Source organism: Doryrhamphus excisus, chromosome 7 (genome assembly GCF_030265055.1).
Source record: "Doryrhamphus excisus isolate RoL2022-K1 chromosome 7, RoL_Dexc_1.0, whole genome shotgun sequence".
NCBI classification, from domain to species: Eukaryota; Metazoa; Chordata; class Actinopteri; order Syngnathiformes; family Syngnathidae; genus Doryrhamphus; species Doryrhamphus excisus.
This window is the reverse complement of record NC_080472.1, coordinates 7,765,377-7,788,477: the sequence shown is the minus strand read 5'-3', so window position 1 is coordinate 7,788,477 and position 23,101 is coordinate 7,765,377. Positions and strand designations below refer to the sequence as shown.

The following is a 23,101-nucleotide window of genomic DNA, read 5'->3' as shown; positions in this document are numbered from 1 at the left end:
ATTGAACAATGATAGGTTTACGAAATGCTTATAAATGACGAAAGAAAAGGATGAACAAATATTTAACATCATTTTTACCTTGACTGAAGACCTTTGTTGATAAGCGTATAATTCTTATCATTCTATTTCTTCAATTCACTCGTGTTTCTACGAGGGTCTACGAGGGGGAGATCCCGTGGGGCTTCTTCGGGCTGGGTGATGGCCTGACCACCATGCGCTCGCCTGCGAGCCCCTCCCCCGGGCCTCGCTCCAGGGTGAGGCCCTCTCCCATCCAACGCTCCGTCAGCACCTCTCCCCCTCGTAGACCCACCACCTACGGGGGCAAGCACAAGGGTCCGGTGCATTGTGTGTTGGGTGGCGGTCAAGGGCGGGTGCCTGGGCGACCTGGTCTTCGGCGGCCAAATCTGGTTCTTGGGACATGCCACGGACGCCTCCCTGGCGAGGTGTTCCGGGCATGCCCAGCCGGGAAAAGGCCCCGGGGCAGACCTGGGACACGCTGGAGGGATTATGTCTCACAGCTGGCCTGGGAACACCTTGGTGTCCTCCCGGTGGAGCTGGAGGAGGTGGCTGGGGACCGGGAAATCTGGGCTTCCCTACTAAGACTACTGCCCCCGCGACCCGGACCCGGATAAATGGAGGAAAATGGATGGATGGATGGACTCTTGTTTCTGACCTTCTTTATCAGGTTTCTTTGGCCCCATGGTGAGTTCTTTACTAAAACCGGTGATCGTGTCATACATGGACGACGGAGCTAGAGGACAATAACTACGGTTTCCGTTTGGACAGCACGCTAACAGGCTAAATACATTACAAACACACTTGGACCCGCGCAGTCACAAGACGGGCGCCATATTGTACGCTAACCCGAAAAGTGTCCGCAAACCGAGGCAAATACACCAGCTGGGCGGTACGCTAACCGAGGTTCCACTGTATTTGGGCTTCTGCTCAACAATTCAGCCCAACATGACACTTTGTGTCTCTCGGCCTTGATCTCAGGTGGATGCGTACGGCAACATTCTCCTCACCACTCTGGAGATGAACAACGAAGTGATGCCTTCTGACGTGGGAAGCAGCGTTAGTGACTCTCGGAATTCAGTCATGTCCTTTGACAGCTCCGGGGTCCAATTCAGGAAGCCCATGGCACCCCGAGACGGCTTCAGCCACCACTCTCTGGATCGGAGCGCTATGCGGAGCCGGGCCAACTGTCGTCTACGGCGACGCTCATCCAAGCTCAAGTTAAAAATCCCAAACCTGTCAGATGTAAGCACCATTGACAAGTGGTCCCGGGTCATATTCCCCATCACTTTTGGATTTTTCAACCTAATTTACTGGTTATACTATGTGAATTGATGTGCATCCCACTAGGAATCATGGGCCATATTTTGAGAGCACATTAAATTGGCTTTGATACAGTTCCAAAATATGTATACACATATACAGGTTGAACATATGTATATGCATATTTCTATACAGTATATTATATTTCTATATACACACACGTGAAACCTGAGGGACTTTTCTGCTGTACAAAGTATTAATAGGATGACTTGAATGTTTCCAAATAATTGAGAGAAGAATTTCAAGGCTTTGAGTTCCTTTTTCCTCCTGAAACAAACAAATGAACAAAAACGAGATCCCAGCGGGGATTTTTGGAACTAAAGACTGCATGATATTTTTGCTACAAAAAAATGGGGAGAAAAAAAAGAAGAAAAAGAAGAGAAGCTCTTGAAGGAGAGAAGATACCCCCCCCCCCCCATTGACTTTTTAACGATTCTTGTAATCAGAAATCCTCTACTGCACCCCCCCCCCCCCCAACCCCCACCCATGTAGCCCATGGATACCAGGTGCACGGGAATCTCCGGTTCCAACCTGTACAGCAACCTTGCCTCCTTCTTTATTTTCTTGCTATTTCCACATCTTTTTGGAAGTTGTAGCGTTCTCTTGATCAGACATCGACGACGGGATGCTTGACCGTCACATTTGTGCATCGGAGTCGACGCAAACTTCAAGCTGTTTTCAGGAAAATGTCCTCAAGCTAGGAGGGTTGGGGGGGCGGGGGGTTAGGGGTCTGCTACGGTTCCAAACAAGTGCTGATTATTGTAGATATGATTTTGTCTTGACAAATACTGTGATTTCAAGGAGCGTGGGAACGTGTTCTAGAGCTAGGGCATTAAGGTTTGCATACTCGTGTTGATTGTCTGGGGAGACAAAAGAAAAGCGTGTACATTTAACTCATTGAAAGTATATTTGTACTGTTTATTTCCTCCTGTCAACTGAGTCTCTTTAGATGCAGCGTTCATGAACGTCATATCCTTCTGTGTTTGCAAAAGGAAGTGGGGGCGGGAGGGGGCCGGGAAGGGGGTGGCGTGTTGCTTTTTGTGATTTCTTCAAACGTATCCACGCTAAAGATGTGTGAATTATGTATATTCAAAAGAGTCAACCTATCAGGCCGCAGTTTCGTAGTCGTCACGCTTTATCGTCCGTTGGGGATTTCTTCAGTGTTGGACGAGAAGAGCTCGTCATGGCTGGAGTGGAAACAAAAACCACAAAACCCACAAATCGAACTCTCACTTGAAGCATGTGTAAATGAGAACGGCAGTAAGACCGTAATTCCAACGCAGTATTTATTACTTCAAATACTTGTTGTCCCTGCATAAGAAATGAAAAGAGTGCATTGAAGAATTGAAATGGCGAGATATTCTAGAGAGTAGATGACAAAATGGCAAAAGTATGCTAGTCAGCAGTCACATTATAAGGAGATGGGCAGACACGACCGCTACATGGACAAAAGTATTGGGACACCAATGATAGCTAACTCCGTAGGTTTCTCTGATCTACTTCATCCCAACGTTAATTGATGGGGTTGAGGTCTGGGTTCTGTGCGAGTTCCGCCCCCCCCTGCCAAACTCATCCAAGCGTGCATTTACGGACCTCGCTTTGTCATGCTAGTAAGTCGTGATGGGAAACGTCACTCCTTTTACTGACTCAAGATCTTACAGGTCAATTACTGAAGTGAATCAGGTACTCCATTCAGTGGAGGCCTTTCTCACATGATAGATGGTAGATGCTCAGGGGCACCTGTGAGTCAGTGGCACTCGAGTCTTCCTCGAGCACCATTGAGTCAGTGATCTGTCATTCTTTGTAGAGGACCCGCAAGTCAGTCAAACTCCAGTCTTCAGGAGTACCTGACTCAGTAAAACTAGTCTTTGTGGGCTACCGGTGAGTCAGTGAAGCTCAAGTCTTCGTCAAGTACCCTGGGTCAGTGATCTGTCATTCTTTGTAGAGGACCCGCAAGTCAGTCAAACTCTAGTCTTTGTCGAGGACCTGTGAGTCAGTCAAACTCCAGTCTTCAGGAGTACCTGACTCAGTAAAACTAGTCTTTGCGGGCTACCGGTGAGTCAATGAAGCTCCAGTTTCGTCAAGTACCGTTGGTCAGTGATCTGTCATTCTTTGTAGAGGACCCGCAAGTCAGTCAAACTCTAGTCTTTGTCGAGGACCCGTGAGTCAGTCAAATTCCAGTCTTCAGGAGTACCAGACTCAGTTTGTGGGCTACCGTCAGTGAGTCAGTGAAGTTTCAGTCTTCGCCAAGTACCCTGAATCAGTGATACGTCATCGTCACGCACCCGTGAGTCAGTGAAACTTGGTCTTTGTGGGCTACCAGTGAGCCAGCAAAGCTCCAGTCTTCATCAAGTATCTCGAGTCGGCGAAAACTGCGTATTTGTGGAACACTTATGAGTCAGTGAAATTCCAGTAATGGGCCTCATACAGCACTTGATGAATTCATGGTTCCATTGGGAGGTGTTTCTCAATACTTTTGCCCATATAGCGGTTTAGAGATGGTCTTCTCCACTCAGATGTCTCCAAAAACGACTTTGACCGGTTGCTTGACATGTTGCGTATCCGTGTTGTTTTCAAAGACCCAACAATCATCGCAGGTATTTGCCATGAATTGACTTCAATTCAAAATGTTGGAAATACAACCTGGATACGTGAGCTCCTCTTTTAACGAGTGCATACCTGCAACTGTAATATCGGATCTGCAGCCCCACGCTCGATACTCATTCATAATTGTTCTATTCGCTGTTAGCGGGCCACCGTGTCCAATGGTGAGGTGTTCAGGCAATCGTATTTGGAATGTGAGCTTGTGACACTTACTTGTATGGTTTCTGGTGATTCTGCCCCTGGTGTTAATGAAGGTGGTCAGGGATTTCTTTAATAACACACTTATTTGTAGTCATTCCACTTGAGGGTCGAGTCAAAGCGGCCGTTTGGTCCGGTGGAGAACTATTTTGTATTGTATTAGCAAACAAACTCAAGAATCAAACGTGCCACTTTTTCCCCTGAACATCCACAATCACCACCCTTGCATGCATCAACGTATATTTACCCGTCACTGCTTTCTGGATACAGAATCAGCACAATCGCCCCAAAAGCTGTGAGTACCTTGAGTTGGATGCTTGACTTGGTATCTGTTTGTACAAGAGAGACCATCCACTTCATTTGATACATGTTTAAGGTGGAGAGGAGACGAAAAAAAAGTGTTGATCTGAGTTCAATGTGAATTTTCTTGCCTCTAGTGTATATGTGTAATTACATGTGAATTGTTCTGTAAATATGATATCTTTCACTTAATAGTTCTTAATGCATGAAGAAAAACATGGCAGTTCGTAAATACCAGCTAGCCTCACTGCTAATGGCATGGACCGCTTCTCTAGCATTGGCATACTTCTGCAAACGAAACCAAGACGAGGAAGAAAAAAAGCAAACAAAAAAAGCATAAACGCAAGAAGTGTGAACAAAATAATGGAGAAATCAACAAGTCCTCTCACAGTGATGGAGTTTGTGGAGACTCTGTCCAGGTTCACCTGTCCCCCCAAGTGCAAAGCTCACGTTGACAGAAGGCTTTGGCTCACTGTCAGCAAATGGGATGGCGTCGCCTTGAATGAAATTTTCTCGTTGCCCCGGTCACCGACAGTAGCAGTACGAGAACAAGCAGTGTTTACCTCAGCCATCAACCCGTCACTAGTCACCTCCGACTTTCTATGTATATTTACAAAGAAGGGCATTACGGCCAAGCTGGCTTACAGAGGCTAGAGGAGCAGGATATGCCTTAAGAAGGCGAGTGGGATGTTCTTTCCTGTTCCTCAACAACAAACAAAAAAAAAAATTGTGTGCCCTTGAGTGGGGCACTTAGCCAAGTGCCCTCATGCAGCTGCTCCCTTGCCAACAACACAAGTGAAGTCAATAAGTTCAGCATCGTCAAAGATACTTTCACTCATTTGTGGGGTTTTGTCTTGTTGTTGCTTTAAAGGTGGATTTAAAAACAAAATACATCGAATTCTTAAGAACTTTTGGGGAATTTTGCACGTTGTCCACAATCCATGCCTATAAAGTCCTCGAGTAGGCTCCGTTTACTTCTTACAGAGATGTGTCAACAACAAACCGGCGATTGCTAGTTTTTGTCTGTCGAACAGGGAAACGACAAGAATAAATATGCCCGTGGTCATTATTTCATTCGGAACTTGCGCGACATCAAGTGGCATACTAAAACGCTGGCTTGCATCAACAAGCGATAACACAACGCGGCGTAAACACACTCATACAGCCAGGCTAGCGTGCTCTGCTAAACCAAGCTAAGCCTGCTAGCTTCCATTCACACTCTGGAGGAGAGGATTTCAAAGTTTGTCATGAGATTCCGCCACGATTGAGTGATCCGCCGGTGAAATACTGCAAATTTCTGTGTTTTACGGTTAAGATTCTGTTTTATTGGCCAATTCCTCGATTCTGGGAGTCGCGATGGCGACTACTTTGAGACAAATGAGGGTGAAAAGTTGGAGCTAGGGTGTCACTACACCAGAAAAGTAGTTCTTCTGTGTGTTCTTGTAAATTCTGAAAATATTTCCCAGGAAAACTAAGAGTTTTTGAATAGCGGGATTTCTAGGTGGAACAGGCGTGTCTCGTTACGTGCATTAAATAGCGGCATCTTTTTAACTGTTTTTTAGAACGCACAGAAACAAGAAAGACGTGTTTGTGTGTCAGATAAGGATTGCGGATGAGGGGCAAGATTCCCACCCAAAAAGCGCACTTTTCCTTTAAGGCCACAATGAAGAATTGTAAAATCACAAGACAACAATTCAACAATGAAAATGGTCTTTTCTTAGTGTAATCTAGTACATGACTCACTTCTGCTTCGGTGGTCCAGTAATTCCAATAAAAGCGTGTAGGTCCGTTTGCACGATCATGTGCCAAACTTTGACTATTGTGTTGTTTTTCATGGCTAAAATCCTTGCAAGTGCTTCTCATGCGACCTTCATGATAGTCAAGCAGCAACTTCAGTGCCATACAGTTATCGTCGTACCACTGCAATCTTTTCCAATTCACTACTTTGTCTAAAATAAACCAGAGAAGTACAAGAGAATTTTCAAATGCGTGATACAGTAATCCCTCGTTTATTGCGATTATCAGTTCTGACTGTGATAAGTGAATTTCTGCAAAGTAGTTTCCTTTCATAGAGCATAGAGAAGATGTTTACCGCCTGCTAAATATGTTTTTTCACATTATGAGAGCCCTGCAGATATGAACTAACACCCCGATAGTCACCTTTACACTCCTATTACCCAATACGTGGACATAATAAGAGAAAATAAGACACGATGTAATAGATGCACATGTGTTATCTTTGGGAGACATCCTGCTTGGTAATGGTAATGGTTTTATTTCATTTGAACATGCATCAGATTACAATTGAATGCATCACATAATCAGTTCACAGTTCCACATGTCCAAAAGGAGTAGGAAGAAGCAAAGCTTATTAAATCCTACCCCTCCATCTGGTACTTTTACAATGTAACAACTTTTACAATGTAACAACTGTTACATTTGTTCACTTCCTGCTTTCCATAATACAGTTTAAGGTTTTTTTTGTTTTTTTTGGCTATTGTCTCATTAATGTAACATTACTGACACCTAATGACTAGTGTAGAATATTGCATATTATCTTTGAATACATCTTCTGAAAGCCTTATATTTGTATTTTACCTCCTTTTTTCCCATTTTGGGGTATTGCATCTCTTTTGACTGCTAACAGGCCGTATTCAACCCCAAAACAGATTTATCCATGACTACTGTATATCTTGAAATATCAGTGATAAAGTCGCTAAGTGGCGAGGGATTACTGTAAATAAGTAAGTACAGGTGGTCCTCGGGTTACGAACCAGTTCAGTTCCTCGACTCACAAGTCATGTTAAGTCAAATTTATAAGTCTCAACTTAACCGAGATTACCTAAATGAACACAGAGAATGTATAAAATACAAAAAGACAAGTCTGGAAGGATAATCTGGATAATGTAAACAAGGATAATGTAGCAGTGCATGGAATCTATGACTCCTCGCGTTCATTCATCTTATCCTTGATGATGGTCACTACGTCGACCTGCAGATCTTTTCCACGGTGATGGCTTCCTTCGCCCCTTAGGAGACACCATACAGTTCGAAAAAGTTAACTGCCGATGTTATTCGTCCTCAAATTGGCTGCAGAACAAAATGACAACCAAAACATGTGAGGTCGTAATCCGGGGCCCACCTGCGGTCGCTAAAAAGTCGTGGGAAAGAGCGCCACGTTAAAACGAGCATGGATCCCAACCATGCAAGAAAATTTCATCCACCAAAGCCCAGACCAAGGCTGACAGACTTCTCACTGTTGGAAGAACTTCTGTTGGTGCATTCATTATTTTGTGTACACCCAGGTTTTGTTTTTGCATGACCTGAGCTCTGGAAGGTTTATTTTCCTATTCCTGTTTTTTTACTCGGCATCACACGATTCATCACCACAGCCAGGATAAGAAAGATCCAGTGTTTACATGTTCCAATTGCACTTGTTTTACAGCCAGCTATATATATATATATACATATATATATACAAAAATATGATTAAACCTTTCATAATAAAAACAAATAACTAAGAAAATGTAAACATGGAATGTACATGTTGGGATTTGTGTGAATCACAAAGGTGTTGTACATCACACGATTCGTTTCATCAGGTTCAGCTTCCACATCAGTCGCCCATCAGCTACAGGATAAGGATGTAAAGGATGCGGCGTCTGCGGCGTCTGCAGCGTCGGACATAAGCCATGCGATGGCACCGTGAGTGGCTGTCGGCTGTATTCCTCTGGTTATTGTTATTACGCTCTGTCGTTGATTGCCGTGTGACCATACTCGCAAGAAGCTTCCCGGTTACACATCCGTGTGCCTCCCTCTGTGAACGTCGCCCACCGGGGAGACCGCTTCAACGCTCTTGGGAAAAATTGGCAAAGAAAACTCACACACGCAAAACAATCCACCAAACCAACAGGTTTCTTTTTGGAATATCCATTGGAAATATGATTTGCTTCATTCTTGTGTTCCTTTCTGATTTGCCGTATCTGTTATGGATTGTTATTCTTGTTGTTGTTGTTTTTCTCATAAGAAGGAAAATGTATTTCACCTGATGTAACTGGCACTGGAAGAAAAAATAGCCTTTTTCGTATCGTAATTCTTTCTGTTCACATCAGAGCGCTTATTTGATTGGGTTGTTTAATGAGGTGTTTGATTTCGTTTGGAGTATCGGTACCCATGGAAATCAACATTTGTGTGCTATGAACTTGTGTTCTTTCTTTCGTTCTTTTTGTCAGTGCAAATTAATGTTTATGGTGTCAATCCGCTTTTTTAGGTGTTTGAAGAAAAAGTGTTTTTTTTACAAATACAAGGTGTTCAAGTATGTGGTATAAAAAAGGGTTATCATTCAAACAACAGACTTTTTACAAATAAAGGCTTATACAGTAAATAAAACTCCTGTCTTTTCATTTGCCCTTTGAGGACCAATAGAAAAGCTGCGATTATCATTTCCCGCCCTTTTATCCTGCAGTATTAGTATTCGTCCCCAAAAGGTAACAAACAACAACATCGTGTACAATGGTACTTTGTCTGTTCCAACCCAAATTATTAACACAAAAGACTTTTCATAAAGAATAGCATTACTGACATTTTTTTTTGGGGGGGGGGGGCTTGACAGGCTTTCATTGTAGTGCAGACCTGCCAACATGTACAACTTTATAGTACTCAACATGCAATTTGACTCTTGAATACGCTTGTATACTCTCCATTGTGTTGCTTTTTCCTGCTCTCAGTTTCAAGTTCAGTCGATACAGTACAGATAAATCAATAGATATCACTTTCTCTTGCTTTTCAATTCGAGGGGAGCCAAAACATTTCTGTCAGAAATAATAATAATAATAATAATAATACATTTTATTTGTATAGCGCTATTCAAAATACTCAAAGACACTTTACAGAAGAATGGAGTTGAATAAAAGCAAGTAAACAGAGTAAAAGATACATTAAAATACAACATTCATTGGTTAATACACAGTTAAAACATGAGTAAAAGCGGGCCGGGGCACAGCAGTCAGATATAAAAAGTTAGACATTAAAAATAGATTTAAACAGAAATGCCAGAGAACAACCGAGAAGTTCCTTGGAAATCGGAGTTCCTTGGAAAGTACAATGCAGATCATTATAAGCAGCTGGTGGCAAACCAATAGCAATCCTACAAAGCCCTTGGCTTTTGGCATTAGGTCACAGAAGATAGACTTTTTGCATTCCCTTCTAGATTTCTTTCCGTTGAAGTATAGAGAAGTGATGAGCACGAGGAAGGATTCCACCAGGACATTTCAGTTATGAAGAAAAGATATCAAGGAAAGTTGAATCCATCTGTGCTTCCGGCTGCTGCTAGAATGTGATCAGGGACGAGCCTGCTGCTGAGTAGAAGAGACCAGCCAAAAGGCCTCGTCCAGATACTCCATACAGGGAACTTTGTTGGTAGGAATGATACTTTAGCTTGTTTTTCATAATCGATCAATCACCTGATGTCTTATTTCTTATTTATTTATCTATTGTATAAACACATGCAATTTTGATCATTTTTGATCAATATCATGAAGGGCTGCATGGCAGTCGAGTGGTTAGCGCACAGACCTCACAGCTAGGAGACCAGGGTTCAATTTCACCCTCTCTGTGTGGAGTTTGCATGTTCTCCCCGTGCATGCGTGGGTTTTCTTCGGGTACTCCGGTATCCTCCCACATTCCAAAAACATGCTAGGTTAATTGGCCACTCCAAATTGTCCATAGGTATGAATGTGAGTGTGAATGGTTGTTCGTCTATATGTGCCCTGTGATTGGCTGGCCACCAGTCCAGGATTCGCCTCTCGCCCGAAGACAGCTGGGATAGGCTCCAGCACCGCCCGCGACCCTCGTGAGGAAAAGCGGTAGAAAATGAATGAATGAATGAATGAATAATACTTCATAGAGGGGCTGCACGGCGGTCGAGTGGTTAGCGCTCAGACCTCACAGCTAGGAGACCCAAGTTGAGGAAAAGTGGTAGAAAATGAATGAATGAATGAATGAATGAACAATATCAAAAAATATTTGAAATATCTTGCATTAATGCATTAACTAACCAGCACAGTTATCAATTGATCAATAAAAGTCTTCCACTTTCGTGTCAGAACTGAACAGCATCACAATTCCTTCATCACACCCGTTGTCACCCTCTCTCTCTGTTTGGGTGTGCTCACCATGCCCCCCCCTTCATCTGTCGTCCAGCCTTTCCAAATCCGCTGATGGTAGTGGCTTTCTTTATACTGCTCCATGTTAAGGATCCACCAACCGCCGTCTGCTCTCTGTGCAGTTAGCCAGTCGACCCGATCTTTGCTTGACTCAGCTTTCATGTTGCCGTCTCCAACATCTGACTGTACAATCGTTGATGCTAAGTACGCCAGGCAGCCATGATTCCTTGTCTTGGCAGACAAATCCATGGCCTTGAACTCGACAGCAGCATCGTATCCATGATGTGTTCCACATGTGTTCTTCTGGTACAGTAGGTGGCGCTATGCACATAAACGTTGGTGGCGATCTGCCGTAAACAAAAAGAAGAACACGGCTACTTTCTACTAGCTACGTCTTCAGATACTTCATTCATCTCCACGAGAACATGGTATTTTATATGCTTTATTGCACCTGTATTTCTTGTTCATGATGTACAGTATATGTGAGCGGATATGACGTATACATATACATACAGTATATATAAGTTTGACGTAGGGTCACTGGATTGAAATTGCTGGATTTGGGACACTAATTCCAGGCTGCTTCCTGAGCATCACGGTACAGCGGGACCGGGGATACCGTGGTCCGCCTTTGAGTCATCAGAGTGCGTGGAGCCGCCAGCGGATGCAGGTAATGGTAATGGTAATGGTAATGGTAATGGTAATGGTAATGGTAATGGTAATGGTAATGGTAATGGTAATGTTTTTATTTCATTAGAACATGCATTAGATTACAATTGAGTGCATCCCATAATCAGTTCCCAGTTCCACATGTCCAAAAGGAGTAGGAAGAAGCAAAGCTTATTAAATCCTACCACTCCATCTGGTACTTTTACAATCAGCAACTGTTACATTTGTTCACTTCCTGCTTTCCATAATACAGTTTAAGATTTTTTTTGTTTGTTTTTTGTTTTTTAATAATGCACCTCGTACCGAAGTACAAGGTAATATGACCATACAATGACATAATGGGTACCATTATGTATTAGGTACGTGTCATACCTGCATCTGCTGGTACAATGGCGGATTTAATAGAATTGTTGTCAAATAAAAAGTTAAAAATGATCTATGTAGCTTCCAGGAGGGTGCACCTAGCCTACCTAGCAAGTAGCATAATGAATTGTCTGAAGGATAAGGTAGTCAAAATGCACCTCAAACTTTGCGTCCTCTGGTAGAGGGCAGACGGAACGGCAGAAATGCTAACACATTTTTTTCCCAGGGTGCACTGAGATGTGCTGGAAGTGGAGTATTTCCGTGCTGAAGGTGAAGAGAACAGAACAGCCTCTAAAGGCGGAACCAGCTCATTGATTTTACCGATTGATTGTGGAGCTTCTTTGGGAGCTTCAGACAAAATAGTCAGCCCCTCTTTGCAAAATTCACATCACATCTCCGCAAGCGGTTTCATTTTCAATGAATGTCTGTCTGGGCATTGTTGCATGACACCTCCATCGGTCTCAGCCTCCTCCACGCAGGGTGGTCCGCCGGAGACCCCGAATTAGCTCCGGGGCGCAAACGTGGGCGACTACTGATAGCCTGCTGACACGTCCTTGGTCATGCCGTGACACTTTACACCCGCCCCTCCCCTTCTTGCCACCTCAAACAGGATTAGCAGTTTAGAAAATGAATGGACGTGCGTCTCACATGTCCGATATCATCTTAAAAGGAAGAAAACTGTCTGATGTCATATTAGGTGGTGTCGGTAACTGAATTGATGCTTTTATAGAATCATCTGTTCTGGGCATCATGAATCATGTGCATGTGCCTACAGGGGGCGTTTACATCAAATCAAAATCAAATCAACTTTATTTGTATAGCACTTTTCCTGCAGAGACATGCAACACAAAGTGCTTTACAGAATTAAAAACAATTACCACAATTAAAAAGAAAAACAATTACAAAGAACGCCCCTCCCTCCTACCCTCAATACTAGACACACACACACACACACACAATCACACACAGTAGGGAGACATGGCATGGCACTGAGGATCAAGGAAAAACCACATTTTGGGCCGTTAGACAAAAGTGACATTTTTGGAAAGTGAATGAAGAATCCTACGTTTTCACCAAAATAACTCAAGCTAGCTAAAATGGTGTGGCCAGGAGGAGGAGTTGTTTGCAAAAAAAAGGGAATTTTTCAGTCTCCTACGCTCTAGCATTAGAGTGAGAGACTAGGTGGATTTTGGCCCCGCGCACACCTCCTTCTGACAAAGATAGAGCCAAAACTAAACATCCAACGAAAAAACTAATTAGCCACAGAGAGAGTTGAGAAGTTTGTCTAAAAAATGAGCAATTAATCACGTTTCTACGTGACCGAATGGTTGAGCTACAAGGCTGTGAAAAGTCTGTAAATCTTGTTTTTCTCTGGCATGTGGTGTTTCTAAAAATCGAACAGGTGTACCTAATCTAGTGGCTGATTTCTTTACGTTTTCATTAATTGCGTCGCCATGGTTACACAAATCTTTCCAAAGAATAAATAGCGACCTAGTCCCAAGTGTCACGATTCCGGCGGTGCAACATGTGTGGGGGTCCTTCTTGCGGTTTTGGCCACATTAAGTGTGACAAAATGGGAGGATTAATTTATAATAATAGCGAAACATTTGAGGAATATTAAGACGGGCTGCTCTGCACATTGCAGTGCATGCCCATAATAAAAAGCGAGGAAATGACGCATACGTGAGTAACTCAATGTGCTGAGCAGCGGCTGTGAATACTTATCTCTTTTTGTCATTATGGGATGTTGTGTGTAGAATTTTGTGGAGAAAAATGATTCAGTTTTGGATTAAGGCTGTCACGTGACTAAATGTGCAAAAATCAAAGCACTGTGAATAAAACATGAAGCATTTCCTTAAAACTCGACACATTTGGAAATGTTTGCATGTGTATGAAAAATGACGTGTGCATAAGTATTCACAGCCATCACTCTATTCTTTGTATAATAAAAGCACGATAGGATAACATCGCCTTAACGTCATTGTAGTGTACACTGGCCTTGCAAGGCACCTAGCAACCATTAAAAGAATCATTGCAGACAAACGTGACATGCTTCCCCCATTCTGGACCCTTTTTTGCACGATAGGGTTTCTTTTTTAAGCCATGGCTGTTTTAATATAAATAATACATATGGCCAAGAGACGGCCCTCAGCAGCACTGTTGCAAGAACGGGGACAAAGGCGTTGTCGACATTTCACACGACTTCAACAAACGTGGCGATTACAATTCTGACACATTGGTGATCAATGAGTTCAAATTTCCTGTGCCAAAGTGCGATGTGGCAGCATGTGAGGCGATCTGGTGCGGATGCAAAACACGGCCTCGTTAGATCAAAGATGTCAAACGGTTGATCGATGGCTGCAATTACTCTTCTTCTTGAGCTTTGCACGCCTTTGTTAATATGAGAACCTGCACATATTAGCAGGACTAATTGAAGGTCAGAGGGGAAATATTGATTTCAGGCAGATAAACAGATCTTAATACCCGCACCCGTCGATGTGGTCGATATGTCAGCAGGTCATAGATGCGAAATTAGCGCACACTGCCAAGCCACGCCTCCCTGTAACGTCAGCAGATGCTTTATAACTTTACTCGTGCCTGAACACATCAACAACAGTGCGATTCCAACACTACGTAGCCGTACAGGAATCCCTCCGTTAATCGTGGTTAATTGTTCCAGACCCAACCGACATGAGGGGGATTCAATATTAATAAGGCCTGTTTACAATTTTAAATAATTTGTTACATTTGAGCCCTCAAGACATGAAATAACCTCACCTTTACATTTTCATTACGCTAGTTGCTGTAATCAGACAAAGTAAGGCATATTACACATAAATAATGGTAATGGTAATGGTAATGGTAATGGTAATGGTAATGGTAATGGTAATGGTAATGGTAATGGTAATGGTAATGGTAATGGTAATGGCAATGGTTTTATTTCATTTGAACATGCATCAGATTACAATTGTGCATTAACATAATCAGTTCACAGTTCCACATGTCCAAAAGGAGTAGAAAGTAACTGTTATATTTGTTGACTTCCTGCTTTCCTAATATAATTTAAAGTTTTTTTTAACTTTATTTTATTAATTTTTATTTTATGAGATAACAGACTCAAACGTTAGCAGTTCCTTCTTTTTTTTCTGGACAACGTACTTTACACTGGTGTTATCCAACATAGGATAGAAGAGTAAATAAGCCATGGGGACTATGGCTAATAGAGCGGTGTCACACTAAATGTGTTCCCTCGGGAACATTACCTTCAGATGATAGTGGCCGACGACGTCACAAAAAGTCCCTAGCTTTGTTGCGAAAAACTCGCCTAGTTGGCAACAATGGTTCTTGGGAACAACACTTCCTCATTGACATCAAAATGGAAAAGGCTTGCTTCTACAATGCAACCTTCGTAAAGATCTGCAGAATGCTGTGAAATGTCTTTGTTTATTAGGAAAATTCCATATTCACAAAAAAAAGAGTCATGTTATGCAAGCCAAATATTCACTGGTTTTATTCTGAACTGAAAATATTATATGAATCACTGAAGCTGTTATTCAAAAACAGAAAAGCAGTGAAAACCTTTCATACATTGGAGAACGTTCTAAAAACAATCCATATGAAGAACATGACATGTGACATGTTTTCTATTATTTTTATTTTCAAGCAATATCCCTCGCACATTCCTTTCTTTGTTATTAGTTTTTTTCATTTATGTTGAAATTGTTCTGTAGAATTGCACTTTTATGTTCCTGTAATTCTGCTTATACTGTTTTATGCTGTTTTGTAATTGAAGATTGTAATAAAATATATATTTAAAAAATATATATATATTTACTCTACACATTTTTACAGCATTGGAAAACGTTAAGAATGTTTGTGACATGTTTGTCCTCTTACAGAAACCATTTTAAACAAAAAATATTTAAAAAAATTCTCGTGAGCTGCATTCAATGACACTCCGCAACATCGCACCATCATCTTGATTATGCGTGTACATGTGGTCTAAATAAACAAACACAAATACAAACAACGTGGGTGTCTGTGTCAGCATTTCAGTAGAAGATAGAATATACTAGAGAAGAAAGAACATGAATTTGTGGTCTACCTAAATTAATCTTAACTAACATGGTGTCTTTGAACGCATCCCCTCATTGCTCATAAAAAGTGGTTAAAAACGGGTTCAAATGTTATCTATTAAAGAAACTGGTGTTAGCCAGATCGTGTGGTCTCTTTTATCTTGATTTAAATTCACTCGGAGCTGTTGATGCATGCAAATGTATAGAATAGTGTCTTGTCATTTATCGTCATTATAAAATACACAATTCAGAGCTCAACATTTTTAATCATTTTCCATCGTTTTCTAGATGTAATACATCACTACTTTAACATCTGTCTGAGAAGTGGCGTCTATTTGTCTGAGAGTGTAGCATTCTGTCTAAAATAGCCAGGAAAGGGCAGAGGACATGGAGTACTTCATGAATTACAGTAATTCACTGTAATGCCAAAAGCTTCTTTTTGTGCGTCGGTGTGCACGAGCTGGTCTGTTGCCGCGAAAAGCTCCTCCTCGCTTTGCCCTCCTTGAGACACAAGGCAGATTTAATGTTGGGGTTTGACTCATCTAATTGATTTCTTTTAATTTACTCGCAGTGGCCTCTGCTGGGCACTTGGACAGTTGATTACGCCGCTAAGTGAGTTCACCTTGAGAACTGAGGATGTATCAATAATTTCTTACATGTCGGGATGTACATAAAGTCGTCTTGATGACATCAAATTGAATCACATCATGTGTACGTGAATGCGGGACATAAAGCATGCAGTCAAGCGGCGTCTCGGTGGGTTTACTGTTGCTGGAATTTGCCCGTACGTCCGTCCGTCTGTCCGTCCTTCGCACAGGTTGGCTCTATCTCCACGAGTGCATACCTCTGTTCAGCAGATGGATACAGAGCCGCTGAAGCAGCCCCGCCAAATGTGCCTTCCATTTCCGTCTTCAATTGTCAGCACTCTATATAACAACATCAAATATTGAAAGGGTGCATTAACATGGGTCAGGAATTGATGGCTGCGACTGAGGAGGAAAAAAAGAGCAAGAGAAGAAAGTGGTCCAAAAGCAGTTTCTTGGCGACTTTAGATACTGGTTTGTGTTCTGTTGGCGTATTTCACAGCTTTACTCTACCACAGCTTTTCAAAAATATATGAATGAATAAATCATCGCTGAATACCATGGAATACGGCCTGTTACTACTCGGAAAGGATGCACGGCTAAGCAAATGTCTTCTTGCCTGAATTGAAGTAAAATACCAACATAAGGTTGGGTGAGACGCACAAGCACCAGACCTGACTGCCTGGCTTATATAACAGCTGGCATATATTGCAAGGTAACATGAGCTACCATTGCGGCCGAAACCCAAGCTTAAGCTAAAACTCAAACTCTGAACCCTTGGCGTCACTTCCTGCCCAACACATTTGCAGCAACACACTAGCACGAGTCTTATTTACTCATATTTTGTCATCTATATTGGGTCTAGAAGGCACTGATTATGTTAGAAAATGTATTTAGAAGGTCGTAAAGAGGTATTGCTTCAACTACACAAATACTTCATTTAAAAATAAGGACTCCTACTTAGCGGGAACAAGCTACAATAACATGAAAACAATGATAAGGATCCTGGCAATGCATTGATGAGACAATAGCCACCGCAGGAAGTACTGTACAAAACACAAGAACGTTCCCAATGCTAAAATGTTAGTCTGTTATGTATTATTTTCTGTAATTATGTCTACATTATTCGGTAATAGGAGTTCAAATATGACTATAGGGGTGCTATTTCACATCTAGAGGGCTCTAATAATGTTAATGCCTGAACCCTCGACGTCACTTCCTGCCCAACACATTTGCAACACACTAGCACAAGTCTTATATCCTCATATTTTGTCATCTATATTGGGTCTAGAAGGCACTGATTATGTTAGAAAATGTATTTAGAAGGTCGTAAAGAGGTATTGCTTCAACTACACAAATACTTCATTTAAAAATAAGGACTCCTACTTAGCGGGAACAAGCTACAATAACATGAAAACAATGATAAGGATCCTGGCAATGCATTGATGAGACAATAGCCACCGCAGGAAGTACTGTACAAAACACAAGAAACGCCCCCAATGCTAAAATGTTAGTCTGTTATGTCTTATTTTCTGTAATTATGTCTACTTTATTCGGTAATAGGAGTTCAAATATGACTATAGGGGTGCTATTTCACATCTAGAGGGCTCTCATAATGTTAATGCCATAACGTTTAAAAAAACGAATGTTTCACTAACTGGAACCAAGGGAATTATGAAAACAGTCCCAAATATTATTTAGTCACCAAGGTACCTTGAAATATCTTAACATTATTCTTCCTTTTACAAAAAAAACAAAAGATTTACAGTAAACTCTTTCTTTCCTTGACTCGGCAGGTAGTTAAAGCCCACAGAAATAATCAATGATTCGGTCAATAAGCGGTTTGATCCAAGTTGTAAGAAGGAAGTTCTTTCGCTCCATGCTTTTGATGCTGACGTGATAAAATGTCAAGCCACGCTTCCTCTCCAGCCTCGTCTGTTGCCATGGAGTTTTGGTTTGAAGGCTGCAAAGAGAGGAGAAGGTGGCGAGGAATGGAAAATATTAACCGCAGAGTGTGCTCAGGGCCAGCAAAGCCTTCTCCGCTGGCCTAAACACCATCAGAAGCACTGACCTGCATTCCCAACTTCAATTCTATTATTTCTTCCTTCACATTGTATTCATTCTTCCTACTGGGTCTTTGATTTTTTTTGTCCAATCAGAGTTCAGCTTCTAGGTGTTGCCATGTTAAAGTAATCTGCCTAAGGCCTTCAGAATAAGAAGTAACTATTAGTTATGGGGATGTTTCTTCAACCAATCATATCTGAGAATCATCTCATAAGGCCAGCTAGCTGGCCCCACACCAGAACAGTCCAGTTGTTGTCAAGGAGTCTGGTTTCGGGAGACACAGACAAGGTATCTGAGGAAGTCCAAAAACTCCTCGGTGGCAAAGCTCCAGGGGTGAATGAGTTCCACACTGAAATCCCCCAAGTTCTGGATGTCGTGGGACTGTCTTGGTGGACACATCTCCGGAAGTTGGGAACAGTAGCTCCGGATTGGCAGATCGGAGGATGTGTTTGTGCCAGAAGAGGGCAAGTGTCCCAAACCTGAGCACAAAGAAATCAAACCATCATTGCTCTGACACCTAAAACCGAACAGAATTCCTCAGAGGACAAACGTCTGCTGCGCTTGGCTGTCTCGCTCCCACGTTTTCATTTATTTGCCCGATTCTGTCAATGGTTTTGAACGCAGCGCTTCATGCTCGTGTTTGACGGCGATGTGAGCTGATAGTTCAGTGTCACTGCGTTGGCTCACAGTACCTTCTTCTGTGCGCGTCAGATGATGTTTCACACCACTGACTGTGGCTTTGTGCTCTTATCCGTGCTCGGGTTTGCTGCTTTCAACCATCAGGCTTTCTGCAAGATGTAATGTTGCTTAGCAGCTGTACAAATGCTGTGCCGGAGTCGGCTGTGATTTCCAGGGAAAGCACGCCCTTCGTATCTACAGGCCTCTTCTGACACCTGCTGGTGGTCTTTGGAAGTGCACCCTGAAGCTGATATACAAAGTCTGTGTTCATTAAAGAGGATTTAATAATTACTTGAAAAATGCTGAAAAACATATTTATTGGCACAACTTGTGGACTCCAAATAAATAAATAAAAAATCCTCCATGTGTAATCACCCCAGCGGGGCCGAGCAATGTGCTGATTCACACCTCCTGGCAGTCTGCTGACTGGGAACCTCGGCATGTGGTGGGTGGATGAATGAGTCTGGGTGGAGGAATTACACTGAAAGCAGCTCTCTGCTTTGAGAGGGAGACAGTTGCTCGCCCACCAGCTCTGACCTGGTGCTCGCTGCAAGGCCGATTTGACATCGGCTCTGCACTCAGCTTCCCGCTAGTCATCTGGGAGTCATCAGTGCGGTCAAATGGGGCACGACGACAGGTACAGGCGGAAATCATTTGTGTGTTTTTGCGTACATTCTGAGCCACGTGGTGGACGAGGATGATATTCCACAATACATGACAGGTTACTGTGACATTTCCTCGTGATTGCCCAACCGGATTCTTTAAGGAGAAGATGCACTTTCATGATGATTTGTCCAACTCGGTGGTTCTCCATTATTTGATGTCATGCTCCCTCTGGGGGGGGTAGACAATTGAACTGTTATTATACTCATATCGAGAACCTGTATCATGAATTTATTTGTACAAACCACTGTATCAGTTGCTGGCACAGCATAATTAAAGCAAGACTGCTGACCATAAAGATATTCTGTGATATTCCGAGCTGCAATAAAAAGTCATCCATCTTTATTGCTGTTAACTGGTTCCCGACCCAACTGATAGAGCATAGACCTTCTAAATAGCCTTTTTAACATTCATAGAGCTCTCTAGACAATAATAACACCCCTATAATCACCTTCAGACTAATAAGACTTGGGCTGGTGTGTGTTCCAAGGCACTCCTTGGTGTTGGGCAAACAGGAAGTTCATAGTTGCATTTCAGCTTAGCTACGGGTTACGGCCGCAACACTAGCCCGTGTTTTGATGATGAATGATTGTGCCTGGTTATTCCGAGCTGCAATCAAAAGCCTGGTCTGGTGCTTGTGTCTCATCCAACATTACAGGAACATTACTGACACCCAGTGGCCAGTGTAGAATACTACATATGATCATGTCTTTGAATGCGTCTTTTGAGTTCCTTTTATTTGTATTTTAGCTCATTTGACTTTTTCTAAGCTTGTAAATTGGAACATTTAACATTTAAACTTAAACATAAGTCTAAGTAATGAGTTTAAGTCATGATGAATTCTCTCCTCCCTGAGCTACCACCTTATCGTGGCGGAGGAGTTTGAGTCCCAATGATCCTAGGAGCTAAGTTGCCAGGGGGCTTTTATGCCCCTGTTAGGGTCACCCATGACAAACAGGTCCTCAGTGAGGGATCAGACAAAGAGTAGCTCATAATGAGCCTTATGATGAGATTAAACTTTGGACAGGTTTTCTCTTGCCCGGACGCGGGTCACCAGGGCCCCCTTCTGGAGCCAGGCCTGGAAGGGCCTATACCTATGGGGCCCAGCCCAAAGAGGTTACATGGGTCCCCCCTCCAATGAGCTCACCACCCATTTGAGGGGCCAAAAGGCTCAGGTGCAGAATAAGTTGGGTGGCGGTCCGGTCCTCGGCTACAGAAGCTAGCTCTTGGAACGTGGAATGTCACCTCTCTGGTAGGGAAGGAGCCTGAATGACCGGTGTCAGAGTCAGGTTCGCATTGCCGGCAGTAAGTCAGACCCGTTTCCAGTGAGGGTTGTGCCATCTCCAGGTCGGGGACAAGATCTGCCCCAAGTGGAGGAGCTGAAGTACCTTGGGGTCTTGTTCACGAGTGAGGGAAGGATGGAACGCAAGATCGACAAGCGAATTGGTGTGGCGTCTGCAGTGATGCGGTCTCTACATTGACCTGTTGTGGTGAAGAGAGAGCTAAGCCCAGAGGCAAAACTCTCGATTTACCAGTCTAACTACGTTCCTACCCTCACCAATGTTAATGAGCTTTGGGCAGTGACCAAAACGACAAGATCGCAGGTACAGGCGGCCAAAATGAGTTTTCTCTGCAGGGTGGCTGGCTCTCCCTTAGAGATAAGGTGAGAAGCACTGTCATCCGGGAGAGACTTGGAGTTGACCCGCTGCTGCTCCGCATTGAGAGGAGCCAGATGAGGTGGCATGAAGGGCATCTGGTTAGGATGCCCTCTGGATGCCTCCCTGGGGAGGTGTTCTGGGCACATCCAACCGGTAGCAGACCTCAGCGAAGACCCAGGACACGTTGGAGAGACTATGTCTTCCAACGCCTCGGGATCTGCCGGGAGGAGCTGGACGAAGTGGCCGGGGAGAGTGAAGTCTGGGCCTCCCTGCTTAGGCTGCTGCCCCCACGAGCCAACCTCGGATAAGTGGTAGAAGATGGATGGATGGATGGATGGGCAGATGGGCCACAAAACTGCATAATGTGTTATTTAATCTATTTTTGAAGCAGCAAAATGTGACGTGCCGACTGTATTTCAGCTTCCCTCTTTTTCTCATAATATTACAACTTTATTCTCAAAATATTTTTTTTTTACCATACTGTTATTCAAAACCTAATTTTCCAAAAATTGCAACATTATTCTTGGATTTTGTGTTTTATTATATACTTTTCAATATTTAATATTTCAACTTCATGCCTTTTTTCCCCCTTAATAGTCTGACTTTATTTTCCTAAATTAAGTCTTTACTTTCGTAAAATGACATTTTGCTTCCATTTTTGCTTTTTTTTAAATTTAGTTCTATAATAACACAAAGAAGAGGGCCAATAAAAAAAGGCTAGGCTTGCCAAACTTCTCCCAGAGGTTTCACAATGTGTGAACCCTAACCCCAAACCCTGCTTGCTGTCCATGATGCTCAATAAACTACCCGCCATGGGGCCAAAGAAAGTTGCGAGTATAGGAGAAAAACACAATTGGATGCATCCATTCTGTATTTCTAATAAGTTGGCGTTGTTGTACAGTTCTAGCAGGTTATATAGCAATGACACCGTCAAACTTGCTCACCTATCATGCACATGTTTAATGGATAACAAGCGTTTACATGCCCCCCCCCCCCACTTGTCAGATTAACCGTAGTCTCCCACCCGTGCCACCTTTTGCTAATTATAGACCATTGGCCCACTCCCTCCATCACAAAGCTTCCACGTGGCGACAGTCAAAATGACCTTTTATTAAGTCTGCATCACCTGGGAGTGACTCCCCCCGCCCCCCACCTCCCCCAGGTAGAAGCAACGTGATGCAGTGCTTCAACTTCCGCTCGCTGGAGGCAAGTCATAAAGTCCCGGTGGAGATGAAATGACATTCATTCCTTCAGCGGCGGCCCCGACCCCCCCACTGATTTACTAGACAAGCAGGACAGACTTATGAGCTGCTGCCGCACTCCCGCCCAACAAATAAATTACAACTAATCACGACATGTATCATTTCTACTTGGAGAAATACAGGCCCGTCTGTTACCAGGCAACATCTCCACCTTCCTGCTGTGCTGCTGCGTTCATGTGTCATTTCCATTTGACAGCGGTTCATATCGGCTTTGCTGACCGTATAGCGATATCAACGTGCTCCGCTCATAGCCGTTAGCATGTCTGCAATGTGGCATTATTTGCTCATTTAAAATGGTAGATATGTGTATACCGGGGTCTTAATAAGATGGCCGCTTACACTGGGCAGATATTTCTACTTTTTCTCAAATAATCTTTGGTAATCGTAATATTTGGAGTGGCGGCACAGTGGTCGAGTGGTTAGCGCGCAGACCTCACAGCTAGGAGACCAGGGTTCAATTCCATCCTCGGCCATCTCTGT

At 43.0% G+C, this 23,101-nt stretch overlaps 1 protein-coding gene across 4 annotated transcripts in view; it reads left to right on the top strand.

Annotated features, from left to right (window-relative positions):
• The window catches only part of gabrb4 (gamma-aminobutyric acid type A receptor subunit beta4), a 59,010-nt gene extending 50,194 nt beyond the window's left edge, over positions 1–8,816 (top strand). For 3 of the 4 annotated variants that reach the window (XM_058077421.1, XM_058077420.1, XM_058077418.1), the window contains one exon: positions 997–8,816. In XM_058077421.1, the coding sequence (XP_057933404.1) occupies positions 997–1,350 (354 nt within the window). In that variant the 3' untranslated portion in view covers positions 1,351–8,816. The remainder of the gene's footprint in view (positions 1–996) is intronic. The other variant, XR_009130308.1, reaches the window with a different exon arrangement.
• The last annotated feature ends 14,285 nt before the right edge of the window (positions 8,817–23,101 follow it).